Raw genomic sequence first — 14735 nt, 5'->3', positions numbered from 1 at the left:
AAAAAACAACGTGTGTAACCCCCTTCCAAAAACTCTTCTCCAAGGAACGGCCCAAAAACCCCCACCGAAACTCAGCAAGCCCTGCCTCTAACCAAATAAAAAACAAAATACCCCTTCATTTAAATGGATTTAATATTTATTTCTATCATATTGATCTATATTTATCCACATAGATATAATGCATAATCAATATTAAAATATATTAACGTCTATCCGTGTATTTTTCATACTGATTATTAATTTACTTGCTTGTCTAGATTTAGATAACTTGTATTTATTTCTTTCTTATGGCTATATATATATATTTCTGTAAATTCGTGCCAAATACTGGTCTTAGCAAATCAGTGTTACAAATGTTGGCAGAAACTAGCCAGCTATTCTCATAATTGTGTGCCCTCACTCCACTGCACTGTTTTAGGGCAGAAATTCAAAAAGTCAAGAATACTCACAAGAAGGTAAATCGTCTTTTTTGCATAATACACGTTGAGTTTAATTTATATTCTGTACCACCCAAGTTTCTTCATACAGTGTAATTCCAAATTCTTGTATTGCCATGCAGGTGCTTATCATCCTTTGACCCATTAAGAACTGATGCCATCGATGCAGATGCCAGTTGGTGACTTACATACTCAACACCGGTATTTCCAGCTGTAAAATTTAGTTTTTTAATAAGACAACAGTTATTTTGGCTTTTAAATAGCAAAACATTTTTGTCACAGAGTTCACTAAATAACTTTGAAATAAATCTTCTAGAGTAAACTGAATTCTGCTTTTGATTATACACTGCTAATGTGCAATAATTAAAAGAACTATGCAATAATGGAAGAACAACCAAACAGGCAGAAATACTGTGCAAATTACATTGTTAATAGTTTAAATGTGCAGACATGTTCTACAAAATTTTTATATGAGGTTTTTTCCCAGAAAAATTTTTTCAAATCAAAAAGAAAACATTAACTGTGTCACTACTTTTAAGCTAATTTAATTAGGTCAAAGGTTCTTTTTTTTGTTGAAATGCCAATTCTGAACATACAACCTGTAAAATAAAAGATATATATTTATGTCTATACACATATGCCCAGACATTAAATTCTCCTTTGACAAATAGTTCATGTAATAAAGGGTTTGATGGTCTGGAAGCAATGCGGGAAAACAAACAAACAAACAAACAAACAGAATACCAACCTACAAACCCCTCCAAAAAAAAAAAAAAAAAAAAAAAAAAAGAAAGAAACAACTTGTCTGGAATTAATCCAGATAAGCCATGCCCCTTCATGGGCAGCACCAGTCTTTCCTTCTAAGAACTGCATGTGATACGGTACTTGCCTAACAGAAATCAAAGAGAGGGGAAAAAAAACCCAGGCAACTTCAAAAAGGGGAAAAACTAATCCAAAAAGATATAGATAAAACTTCAAGTATTACGAAAGAAATCAGGCCTCGTGGTTAAAATACAGAAAGTGGAGTTACTTAAAAGACACATTTGTGCTATTAATGATGTGATATAGATTTCCTTTTAAGTTGGCACCTTAAGCACTGTAGACAAGCTTCAGTTACAACGGCTGTCAAAATTTTTCTATAAAGCTAGAATTTCAAGTCATCAACAGATTTTTTGAGGACAAAGTAAGTCCTTGTGCACAGGAATCAAAATCTAAGTACTTATTTAAAACTTTGTCTACTGAATTTTACCGTCATATTTTATGCCAGATTATTTAACTGTTGCTGTAATTGAAAACAACATTGGGGTATTAACATTCTGAGCTGACAACAATGGAAAAGAATGATACCAAAAAATCTCACCAGAATTTCCTTTGTATGCAATACCATGCTGACCTAATAAAACTCTAAGTTTCTTTATTTCTTCAGAAAGTTGCTTGTATTCCTAAGAAAGAAAACACATTAAAAATAGTTCTCCCACTTTCCAAATACGTACCTAAATTGGAACTTTTTAAGAAAAAAATGCCTCTGTGCACAGCTGTTACACCTTTTGACTTTAAGGATCTTAAAATGCTTGTTCCAAGAACACAGAGCAAATTTTAGAAAAAGATACATGTCTGAGTCGCCAAAAGAGGAGCCAGCTTTTTTCAAGTCCAAGAGTAAAATTTAGGAATGTTTTCTGGAACTATTTCAAATCTGTCCTGCAACTAGCATTTTATCGTAGAACAAAATCTTAAGTTTGCTTCAGGACTACCCTTATTTTATAATTATCATAATTCTGCAGTCTGGAAATTTGTCAGCTTCTCAACTCTTGACCTAGCAACTTCATGTTCTTGCTTCTCAGCAATTTCTGTTAACTAAGAGACAGGGATTGCTGAGTTCTTTTGAGACTCAAAGCACATACCTGAAATCTCAGAGAAGCCCCTATTTCTTTTTTTTTTTTTTTTTTTGTGTGTGTGTTTTGGTGTTTACATAAATAAAGATAGAGCAAAAGAATAGGTATTTAAGATTCTTTGATTACCAAACTAGCCAATTTATGTCAATTAAGCTATGATGAAGCCAGAAAAAGAAGTAGAAATTATTAAATACTGTATTGTTAATAAGTGAAAAAGAAAATAAATCACGTAACTGCTCCAGCTCCTATGAGATCAAAATGGTGATCTTTATATTAAAGTATATTCAGCTTACCCATGGTTTTATTTGGTTATATTCATGAATTACTACATGGTGTTTTGTCTTTGCTACATTTTTCAAATAAAAAGACAACAGCAACTGCTACTCTGCATTATAATGAATGAACTCCTTTCCATGCTCTTTTTCTGACAGTCGCACTCTTTTAGGCCAAGCACACCTTCTACCTCTATTTTCTCCATTCCAGTTCTGTTGCAGAACTGTTGACATACACAAGAGTCATTAAAAAATAAATACAGCCATTCTGCCTATTGCTCGTGCAACAGCCAATACATTCTTACACAAGTCTGGGTAATTATCCAGAGAGAAAAGTGTCAACATTCTCGAGGTTGCTTACACATTTATCTTCACTAGTAATTCCATCCTGTCTCCCAACTGATATTCCCCAGGAGTACCTACAAGGTACATAACCCAAGCGCATACACTAATTCCTTCATAACCCCCATCTTCTTACTGGGCATTCGTTTTTTCTGGTTTGTTTTTGACTTAGGGGCTATAATAAAAATACCAAATCACACTATATGCAAGCTGTTACATATGGAAACCAGAAAAGATAACCCCATGAAGAGATTCAGCTGAATACCAAGGGAGTTTACATAATGCTATCCCACTGATATTGTCATACATTAAAAAGGTGGCAATTCCACATTGTAAATATTATGCTCTATACCTTACTGCATTTTTCCACTGTTTCAAATTCCAGAGTTATTTTCTTACTATGTTTTTCAACTTCATTTTCTTCTGTTGCTTTTAGAAGTCCTGCTTCCTCAAAAATCTCTTTCAGAATTTTTTTGTAACCCTAAAAAAAGAAAGTTTCCAAAAGGTGATAATGAATCTATTCAACTCTTATCTCTGCTTGCAATTTGTACTGGCCATTCCAAGTCCTCAAGCTTCATTACCAGTTCATATAGTAGTTACAGAACATGAAAATTACTATTTGCCAACTGCAGAATAAATGCACCTACTCCGAAAGGAGAAACTACAGAAGCCAAGTTTGGCTATTTGACAGTAACGTTTTTTTATCAAATAGAGTTGGAAAAAATTAATAAACCTGGTCAGTTATTAGTCCATCGTACAGAAGCTGCTCTGCTTCATCCCACTTCCTTTGTAGTGCTTCAGTCAGAGTTGGATAAACTGAAAAATGGAAGTAAAACCATATAAAAATCAAGAGCACTGTCCTGCTCTAGTTAATTCCTCCTCTACTATCATGCATAAATATCTGTTCTAAGAACTCAGTGTTTCTATACACTACACAGTCTCTACTGCTTTCAAGAGCTTGCCTTACACTTAAATTGTGCTTCACGCATTTAAAGTGTCTGGAGAATGACTAGAAATTTTTCTTGTTTAGAGACACAAGGCCTCGTATTCCTTTGCTCAGTGTAACTCCAACTGAGCTTTTTTGTAATGTAAGTAAATGGGCAGATACGACAGGGCTTATTCCTACTGTCTGAGAAAAGAAAAAAAAAGCCAAAAAACATTCACTGGGTCTACACTAGCAGTGACAATTTATTTGAGAAATACCTGTGTGTTATATTGACTGGGATTTAAAATACACTTCACATTATATGTTAACATTTCATACCAATTTATATTAAGGTACTAACTCAACCTAAAAATGGACATTCTGAGGATAGCGTAGTATGCCAGCTGTTCCACAAAGCATTTATTAAATCTTACCTAAAAGTGAGTGGGGATGGCACACAAGAGGAGTCTCAAATGTCAGAGAGTAAACACAAGTACTTGGCTCAGACACATAAGCCAATTTATTGCTCTTTCCACAAACAAGATGAACCTAAACATCAGTAAAAACAAAGATGGGCAAAAAAGTCTACGTGAAACAATACCATCACTGATGTTCAATCTGCTGTGTTCCAATGCCAGTAGATGCATTGCTCTACATACTGTCATGTCAAAGCTTCCAGCGCCTTTTTTTTTCCTCCCGACAGAAAAAAACATCGTAACAAGGACATTGTCCATTTATTTAATCAAATGTGAAAATTGTTTTCTCTAATGCGAAATTATTCTCCCCACCAACCACTGTTCCTTGGACTACTAAGCACCCTATTTCCAGCAATAATGACAGTAAAAAGGATGGTGAATAGGACACCCTTTAGAATCTCATCTAACATAAGCACGGTTTTCTTAAATTTTATTTCTGACCAATGTGCTAACTTAAGAATACAACACACATCCAGACTGCAGAGACTTGTTTTCACCTTTAGATTTGCAGCACCAATATTTTCTGTCTTCAAAATGAAATACCAGTGAATGATTTAAATCACAATACCAAAGATCATACAGGAATATAATTTCTTTCTGCAGCTGCTATGGGAAATAAAGATGTTAAGCAGGCACCTCCATTAGAGTATAAACGTTTTCACCTTGGCCAGGATATGGCAGCCAAGTTGGCAGCTAATCACAAGAGATTCAACAAGGCAAAGCGCTGCACCTGGCTCATGACAACCCCATGCACTGCTCCAAGCTTGGGCAAGAATAGCCAGAAAGCTGCCTGGTGGAAAAAGACCTGGGGATGCTGGTTGACAGGCGCTACTCATCAGGCTTGTGCTCCAGACCCTTCCACAGCTCCAGTGCCCTTCTCCAGACATGCTCCATCACTTCAAAGTCCTGCTTGAAATGCCCCTAGTGCTTGCTCTAACACCATGCTTAGCTTCTCAGGATGCTATTGTTACCTGCCTAATTAATTTCCCTCCTTTTTTCTGGATGTTTTTAATAGGCTGGCATCTTGATTTCAAGAAAGAGCTCTTTTTCTTTATTTTGCCTGACACTAATTACAAAGCACTGTATTGTATTTCTACAGTAGTAATTATACCACTCTATCAAGGAAAAAGAGTTGCAAGTAACTGACAAGAAAACCTAAGTGAATGTCTTCTAAATTTTCTCCTGATTCTAGCTTTCCTCCTCCAGTCATTCACACAGTTTCTGCAGGAATTCATCTTTCTGTTTTCTATCACAGCTTAAATGATGACTTCTTCAGGGTAGGAATGTTTCAGTTTGTAGTCTCCCAAGTGTATGCAGAGTCATGCTGTCTGAATTAGCATAGTCTACTGCTATTATACCTTTGTCTGTCTGCTCTTGGTTTCACAGGAGTCTCCTTCCCTCATCCACATTCCAATAAATGTGTTGTTGTCAATTTCCCATTCATGCCAGATTCTGAAAAAAAGAGGACACTATTTTGTTTTAAGTTACTGGGCAGAAAAATGTGAACCCTCAGGAAGAAGACCAACAATACCCTTAATACCATGTTTAATTTAAGTGTATGTACTTCTTTTTTGTTGTCTCAGTATTTCCATTTCCTATAGCCAACACCTTGGAAGCAGTGTAGTTTGTTATGCAGGATGCCATATAGGACACTTCAATAGCACTTTTTGAGAGCAGAGTTTTGGATAAAATTTCAGTTTGCAAACTATTTGCACTTAGAAATCTGTGTTTAGGTCCAGTAACGTACAGTTTATAGATCAATCCCACAACAAATTCCATGAGGCTAAGTACCATATGCAACTCAGTTTGATTGCAGGATTTTTAGTGCTGCTGGAAGCATCTACAGAAACTACTGGTAGCTGTCTACTTCTGCTAGTCCTAAAGCAAATGATACCCTCAGCATGGTGATGTACCAGTTTCCTCACATACTGGCTTACCATTTTGCACATTGGAAAAAAAAAAGAGGCATCTATATACAAAATATATAGAAAAGCAATGGTCTGATTTATACTTAGATATATTTTAGGTATTATGATTTGGCAATATTATGATCCAGGGTCTTTAACTACTTTGGGATACTTTTTTTGGAGTGTACATTATGTTTAACAACCATTAGGCATGAAGCACTCTTTTAATTTTATAATTTTTGTATTTAACTAAAACTGCAAATAGTTACTGGACATGAAATCTGTATTTATATAAGCTGTATTTAGACACTATTGAATTTCTCACATGAACATATCATACTTGCAGTTGTCATTTGGTTATTAATCAGTCTCCAGCTAAAAGACGAGGTTAGTATTAATCTTATTTTTAAAACTGTCTCCTTTTTGCAATCTATGAAATGGCCTGCTGACAACATAGCTAAAACGTAAAAGGTCTAAATGCCTCACCCTAAAATCCCACTATAGGCATTCCATCGAAAAGTCTGCTCATGCTGAGTGACATTATGGAATGGACAGAACTCATACTTGTACCTTAAAATAAGAGAAAAGAAACAGAAAATAAGAAAGGCTTCAGACTGGAATTAAAAAAATCTATTTAATTCCTAGTAAGTATATAAACAAATATCCAAATCCATTACTCACGTGGATTCCATAAAACTGAAACACTTGCCAGCAAGCCTAAAGAGATGTGCAGGGCCTAAAAACATCACAACATGACATAAAGGAAAAATAATGTTTTGGTTAAATTTAAGCAAGCTACTGTGGTGACAAAAGTGCAAGGAGTATGTGACAAATTTAGTTTCCTGCTGTACCTAAGGAAATTTTTATCTTCCATAAGAATTACTGTAAGTTCTCACTAGCACTATACTGGTTTGCGTCATGATCTTTAACGTTTTTCATTCTCACTACCCAGTGAGATAGATAAGCCTCTTTTGACAACAAAAATGTGAAGCCTGTGTAAAAATTAACATTTGGAGGCCGGGTCCATAATAGGAATCATCAGTGCAGATCCTGCCACAATCTAACACTGAAATCACTGAAACTCTTGCTTGGCAGCTGTCTCCAAATTCATCCAAACTCTGCAAGTTTACTAGTTTACACTAGTAAAGCCCACTTGTTCAAAATATTGACAGTGCTGCATACTTAAGGTTCACTGGGATTCTCTAACTGGATAATCCTTTTCACTGTTTGCCTTCACGGTCTGATCCAGGTAATATTTAACAAGATAAACTTTTTGCTGTCAGACAGGTCAGCAGTTGCGATTCTATTCTTGTATTATTGATTACAAGGCTTGCTTGTTAAAGGAATCCAAGATAGGTAACTTTTCATGAAAAAGAGGCTGAAAAGTTCTGAATGCTAGAGGAGTATTTCAGTATCTCTTGTGTAAGGAAATTTTCCTTGGAATTACTAAATATTTATGAGGAAAGAAGAAAGGAGATTACAAAGCATATAAAGTAAAACCCCATCCTGGATTCTAATTCCCCACTGTCAGGATTGTGAGGGTACTTTTTCCAGGTATCTAGACAAGCAATCCTACAAAGGTCAGACTATCAGAATCATGCCCTCCATAATGCTTTAACCACTGGGATACAGGCAGGTTCTCTTTCCCAAGTATTCTTCTGACTGTATGATCTTGCATTTCATTCTAGAGATGGGCTAGGCCAAAGGGTTTGCTCCTCTACTACATGAAATCTGTGCCCCGGTGATTAGGATGCTCTCCCCACAGATGAAAAGCAGCAAATGTGAGAAACCCATGAAATTTGTGTCTCCCTTTCCAGGGCAGATGCTGTAGAAATTACCAGAACTATTACGCCAACTGTTTTGTAGAAGAAAAGAACAAGTACGGTTTTCATGCTAAAGAAGTACTTGTGCAAGGCAAGGTTCCATGCCCTAGGTTCGTGTTCCATATACACTTCCAATTTTTGGCTACATGTAAGATCCTACAACATAGAAAAAGGGATTTCTGGTGTGCTGTCCTTTTTTCCTGCTACATTTGGCATCTTTCCATCCTGCATGTCATGACTAATCCCATTTCTAACTATTTCATGTTTCTCATGCAGTTATACACGTTATACACTTGATATGAGTTTATAAAACATGAAAGAAAACATTAAGCATAATCACATTCAATGTTGTCATACCAAAATGCTTTTCTTGAATCTGAACAAGGTTTAAGTCTGTGCCTAAGGTTAGCAGAGAGACAAGATTCACTCCCTTTTGTTTAGTCTTTGCCTTCAGTGTTTATCTGCTCCCCTCTATAGATGGCCTAGAATTTTTTACATTCCTGTTTATTTTGCCTAAGTGGTGTATTTATGTTGCAACATCTAGGCTGTGTGTGAAACTGAGCCCCTCTGACTGGTTCCAAGAGTACTTTTAGGACTTTTTTTTAAACTATTTTTGGGTATGAAGCACTACCAGATGATGGGACGACTTTTATATTATAATCTCAATGACACTGAGGACTGTGTCAAGAAGAAAAGAGTATTTACTGTGGAATAAAATCAAAATCTGTGACAGGCTAGAAAAGCACAGAATAAAACACATGGATAGTTCTGTCACCAAAACAGCACTAAGAGCACTGGGACCTGGAACCACCACTGAAGTTAATCTAGGTTTTAATCCTTCAGGAGCACAATGAAATATATTTGCCTGTGCTTATTTTCCAGGATGCCTATAAAATCTCATGCAAAATTTGGTTCTGTGTGTGTAAAGTAGAAATAGACTATTTGCCCTGCAAACAAGTGCTGCTAAATGATGAAAACTGGAGGGGAAAAAAAAAAAAAAAAAAAAAAAAAAAGTAATGGTTGCATATACCTGATACTGCAGACGGGGACATCTTTGGCTGCAGCCTATTTGTTTGAGGCAAGAATGGGTTATTCAACCTTTCAAAAGAAGGAAAGTCACACGTTTAAGGCTGAGTTATGCATCTGGCCGTGCCTACATCCTCCCCTACCTGTGTGTTTCAACACCGACAGCCGCTGCCCGCGGGCCAACAGAGGGGTCTGCGGCAGCGGCCCGGCTCGGCGCCCCATTCCCCGAGGAAGAAACGGGCTGGAGCGGGCACAACGGCACAGAGACCCGAACCCGCCGAGGGCGGGCGGATCGCGGGACGACACGGCGAGCAGGCGATCACGTACCCGAACGTATTCGGCTCCTCCACGATCTTCATCTTACCCGCCGAGGCGAAGAGACCTATTAGGAGAGAGCAGTTGGGCGCGGCGGATGGACCAAGCCGCTGGCGCGCCCATCCCCGCCGCGGCCCCCGCACCTACCCAGCGCCGCGCTCAGCGCCGCCAGCAGCAGCCGGGCCGCCATCGCCTGTTCCGCGGGAAGCGGAAGCGCGCGACGCCGAGGGGCGGAGTCTCCGCCGAGCGCGGCCATGGAACGCGGCCGGCGCGGGGGCCGGCGCGGGGCTCGCAGCCTCGAGACTTTCGCGGCGGAAGCGGAGGCCGCGCTGAGAGGTGCGTGAGGCGCCACGGGACGCGGGCAAGGACAGGCGGGTTCTGCCGGGCAGCGCCGCGTCGCCGCTGGGCATTGATGTACACCTGCTGTTTTCAGCTTGCCTGGAAGGGGAGAGGGCCGCGGATGGGGACGCTCGGGAGGCCAGGTTCCCCTGCCCCCTTGCCATGTGGGAGCTCGGACACTGCGATCCCAAGAAATGCACCGGGAGAAAACTAGCCCGGAAGGGGTTGCTGCGAACACTGCGCCTCCGCCAGAGATTCCCGGGCGTCGTCCTGAGTCCGCTGGCCACGGAGTACGTCTCTCCCGCTGACAGGTGCGGCCCCGACGCCTGTTGGCAAAACCGGGGCGGCGGGGAAAGGCGGGGAGGCGCCGACTGTGAGGGAGAGCATTTGGTTCAAGTACCGTCCTGATGCTGTATTAGGGAGAGCATTTGAACCACTGCCTCATGGCCAAAACTCACACGGAATAAAATTGTAGTACATTAATAAAATTCTTAGTACATTACTCTGATGCATGAACACGAGAAACAGCCGTTTTATTAAATCAGCTTAACACTTTTACACAGCCGGTATCAGATGAGAAAATCATCTGTAGATCTCACTGAAAAATCAAGGTGCACGTTTTGTAGGTTAATTTCTTCAGAACATGGGCCTGTAGCTACTGTGTCTTTTATCATGCCATATTTAAGTTCTTCGGTTAGACAACACAATGTATTGACCGGAAAACTTTTTTCGGGAAATGAGAATTTTCTTCAAATGTGCCTGCAGAATTTTTACGAAGATATACTTACTCAGAGAAAAGATTTGTCTCTAGAAGCAGAGATAAGCTAGCCGAGAACCTAAATCGGAGCTTTTATGTACTTTAAGGTTTGATTGAATGTTACTATTAATCACACTTCTCTGTCACATTTTTAAACCTAGCATTATTCACTTTTCATTTTGAAATATACGGATAAACATTTTTTTGCCATTTGCATATTTGGAGGAAAACCATGCTAGTATTCTTTCTCATTCCATCGCTGTTATAGGCTCTTGTAAATCCTGTGGGTTTTGATTGAGAAACGGGTTGCATGCAAGTTTGTTGCTAATATAAAGTGGCAATTGGAATTCTCACTTCTTCAGTATAATGGTGACAATTTTTCAAATACAGTGACTTTCTTTTTTTCAGGCGTGTCATTGCTCAGAGTGGGATTGCAGTCATAGATTGCTCATGGGCTAAATTAGAAGAAACTCCCTTTAAGAGAATGAGGGGGAGTCATCTGCGATTGCTGCCTTACTTAGTGGCTGCAAATCCTGTTAACTATGGTCGGCCGTGCAAGCTGTCCTGTGTGGAAGCTTTTGCTGCAGCATTTTGCATTGTCGGTAGGTTCAATTTGTCTGATGTGAAGTATGTTGCTAGCAATTCCTACATCCTTAATAAATCAGAAGAGATGGTTTACGACAAAATAAATGCTGTCACACAGGTCATCACTTTCTTGACTTTGGGATCAGATCGTCTAGCTTTCTTCCAAGTATGTGTATCAGTGGCACTGAGGTAGCTGTGGAGTATTCATGTTAGCTACGAAACAGGACACAAACTGATAATTCTCATTCTGTCTGGATGGTGCCTAATGTTAGAAGACAGCATGAATCAATCCTTAGGCACCTTTGCTGGGCTTATAGGGCAAGGTCTGGGTAAGAACAAAAGAAACTGCCCCCCCTCTTGTAATGGTTTGCAGACACAGAACTTTGGTAAGAGAAATGCTCTACCACACTGCAGACAAATCTTATCTTGTGAAAATACTGTATGTACAACTGGTCTTGTACTAAGGGGCTGTGGGCTCTAGAGCTTGAATCATTCATTACCCATACAAATTATTTTTATGTAACACTCGCTAAAAGGCTATGAACTATTCTTGGATTCAGTTCCATGTTTCAAGTTAAACTGAAAATATTTGCAGTCTTTCCAAAAGTTTTAATCCCCTTACACTGAATGAAACACTGGCAAACATCTTTCTGTTGAATTGACATGTATGCACATACTGAACTAGAAACATGTAAGCTGAGTGAAATCTCACACTATTAAGAAGAAAACTGATAATTTATTTTGTTTCAGGATTCCCAGATCTAGCCACCATTCTTCTAAGGAAATTTAAATGGGGTAAGACATTTATTGACCTGAACAAAAATCTCTTGGAAAAATATGCAGCCTGTCATTGCCAGGACGATGTGCTAAGCATTGAAAAGGACTTTCTAGCCTGTGTCCAAGAAAAAAAAGGCGAAGAAGTAGGTAAGATTAAAACACAGAAACACTACACATACCCTTTTTCTTACTAGTTTCTTCACAGTCTTTTCCTTAAATATCATGAAAATAATTAGCAAGGTGGGAGGTAAGTGCTTTGCTGATATGTGCTGTTCTGTTTTTATCCTGTGGTAAGTGTGCCTGTTTGACCTTTTTTCCCCCAAGTAAAATAGGTGAAAATGACTGAAGCAATTTAATGCACAGAGTAGTGTACTCATGGCTGAACTGTGAAGCAGTTTACCCCCTATTCAACTAACCAAACTGGAAAAGTTGGGAGCAAAATACGATGCTTCCTTGTTTTAAATACAGATGTTAAAAGCAGATTATGAGTAAAAAGACTAGGAATGGAGAATGAACTGTAAGAGAAATATAGGCATACAGTCAGACAGCAAGTTAGTTACAGACATACAGTCCTCAATAAAGATGTTTAAAATGAGACCCATAATCAAAATAATTCATAAGTACAAGTAGTTTATTCCCAAGCTCTTCCAGTGATTTATTGTTATCCCAGTATTTCATGCTGTATTCACAGGTGAGTGCTCGGTCTCGTTCAAGAAGGCGCAAAGAAAGGCAAATAATCAATGTATGAAGAGATTATCCTAATTAACACTTTCCTTTCAGGGTGATTAAGCCCTGTAAACTAGGCCAGGGGCTAAGAAAATGCTTTTTTCACCTTCTGCAGTTTTTCCTTCTTTTTCCAGATCCATTTGACGTTGACTTAGAAAAAGAATTTTCTAATCCCAACAGGCCAGTCAATTCCTCAGGGTAATGAAATTTAATCTATATACTAGTTCTACTTAGAACTTCTACTCTCTATGAGTTATTTTGCTCTTAAAATTTTGAAAAATGTTTCCAGTCTAGCACAAAGCAAGGAAGACTCTGAGGAGGACAACATGAGCAATCCAGATGATGCCACTGAAAGCAGTGAAAGCACTGATGAGAGCAGTCAAGATGAAATAAACCCCCCCAATAATCCCACGGAGTTGTAATACCTCGTATAAAGAAATTTTCTTGTGAATACTTGAGTGTGTCTTGTTCATCTGTAACTTGGTGCTTAGCAAATCTCAGTCTTGGTGCAGGTTTGTACGTCTTTTTATGCACAAGGGCTCTGGGTTATTTAATTTTTAGGTAAGTATGGAATGTTAAATTATTTTGTAAGGCATTTGAAGCTTAGTTACAAGTTAAAAAATAACCCTGTATTCTAATCAACGTGTTTGGAAAGAGGCTCATAGGGGATTATTTTTAACTAATAGTGTATTAGGTAAACTTTCTTAACTTCTGGTCTATATTTCAACAGGAAAACATGACTAAGCTATTGACCTATTCATAGGCACAACATACCACATAGGGAGTCTGACTTTTTGCAGGCTTGAACCTGCAAAACTACTTCATCTATTTTGAATAAACTGAGTTAAGCTTGAAAGGAAAAAATGCTTCTTGGAATTGCTTTAACATCTCAGTATGTCTTTTCAGAACTTTAATTGCTCGCTTTATTTACTCTTATACATTCCTAAGCAATACCAGTGTTTTGGCGCTTTGTATTCAGAACTGTACTGTGAAATTTCAGATCACAGGTTCATCAGTGCTATCTCTGTATATTTTCATCACTCAAAGTGGCACTGTACCAAGTCAGAAATACACATTGTCTGGCCCTTAAAGCTTTACGACAGACTTGCAACACACTGGTATCTTAGGTCACTTTCTCCTATGCCTCCCAGTTTGTATAGTGAAAATAAGCTGTTAGCGGTTGTTTTCTATATATTTAAACAGAATACTCTTTGGAGTTTCAAGCAGCCAACAGAAACCTAAACTTTAGCAATCCTTCAGTAGAATTGGAGATACTAAGGAGAATTTGTAGACTCACCTTCACAAATCAAAGTTCTTCACATCACTGGACCTTCTCGTCCATCCACTACTAGAGGGATTAAATACTAGTGCTACTGGAGCTAGAGCTGGGAGTAACAGCAGCAGTTTGAGTGGTACAAATACTCAATTTCCCTTTTGAAAACAAGAAGCACAAGTAAATTAATTCTACAAGGAGACTTTTCCTCTGATTCAGTTTTTTCAGTAACTTCCCCACACATATGAAGTCTTTACCAAATGTGCTGTTTTAGCAAGGATTTCTTAGACAGTGACAAGAAAGCAATTCAGCGTAATTTTTAAAGGACTGAGAACAATGTGAGCATGTCAGCTATTCTAATTTGTGGGGGATGCTTTTACATTCTAAAGCTATAGTAATAAAATGCAGACAAGCAAAACAGACCTGGGAACAGAGCTGTAAAACTTAAATTAGCTTAAGTGTTGAGCAGTAGCTATTTTTTTAATAAAAACACTGAAGAAGCTAAGCTCAGATGGAACAAAGCCTTTCACATTTTTTTTTTGTGTTGCAGAATAATTTTGACTTAAATACAATTAAAAAAGCAGTGAAAGTAATAAAGGGCGTTACCAGCTTGACATACATGAAAATTACTTACATAACTGAACAGATTTCCTTTACAGAAGGAAACTGTAATTGCATAGAGCACGTCCTTTCCCTAGAAGCTATATGCATTAACATACGGAAAAAGGTACAAAATTATTTCTGATAAACAAGCACCATTAAAAATCCTCAGCATTCCTTGGACAACTTCTGTTATTGTTCATATCAATCTAAGCTCACGTTACATTAACATAGTTGCACCAGTATGCTGATCCCATTATGCA

At 38.4% G+C, this 14735-nt stretch overlaps 2 protein-coding genes across 3 annotated transcripts; one reads left to right on the top strand and one right to left on the bottom strand.

Moving 5' to 3' along the window:
• Positions 1–114: 114 nt before the first annotated feature.
• GNPTG (N-acetylglucosamine-1-phosphate transferase subunit gamma) lies at positions 115–9671 on the bottom strand. 2 transcript variants are annotated; one of them, XM_015642465.1, is made up of 11 exons: positions 9563–9671; positions 9428–9482; positions 9105–9172; positions 6933–6987; positions 6738–6821; positions 5703–5796; positions 4303–4417; positions 3677–3759; positions 3296–3424; positions 1798–1879; positions 115–648 (listed from the first exon to the last, which is right to left on the bottom strand). In XM_015642465.1, the coding sequence occupies exons 1-11, from the start codon at positions 9669–9671 to the stop codon at positions 521–523; spliced, it is 1002 nt and encodes a 333-aa protein (XP_015497951.1). In that variant the 3' UTR covers positions 115–520. The 2 variants fall into 2 exon arrangements, with proteins under 2 accessions (XP_015497951.1, XP_015497953.1); XM_015642467.2 differs by having other exon boundaries at positions 9428–9459; positions 9563–9609.
• Positions 9649–13052, top strand: TSR3 (TSR3 ribosome maturation factor). Its single transcript, XM_015642468.1, has 6 exons — positions 9649–9751; positions 9849–10065; positions 10920–11113; positions 11847–12020; positions 12734–12797; positions 12889–13052. Exons 1-6 carry the CDS (start codon positions 9670–9672, stop codon positions 13019–13021), a joined length of 864 nt encoding a protein of 287 aa, XP_015497954.1. The 5' UTR covers positions 9649–9669; the 3' UTR covers positions 13022–13052.
• The last annotated feature ends 1683 nt before the right edge of the window (positions 13053–14735 follow it).

The sequence above is a fragment of the Parus major genome, chromosome 14 (assembly GCF_001522545.3).
Source record: "Parus major isolate Abel chromosome 14, Parus_major1.1, whole genome shotgun sequence".
Classification (NCBI taxonomy): domain Eukaryota; kingdom Metazoa; phylum Chordata; class Aves; order Passeriformes; family Paridae; genus Parus; species Parus major.
Note: the sequence above shows the minus strand (reverse complement) of the source record. Positions and strands in the feature narration are given on the sequence as shown.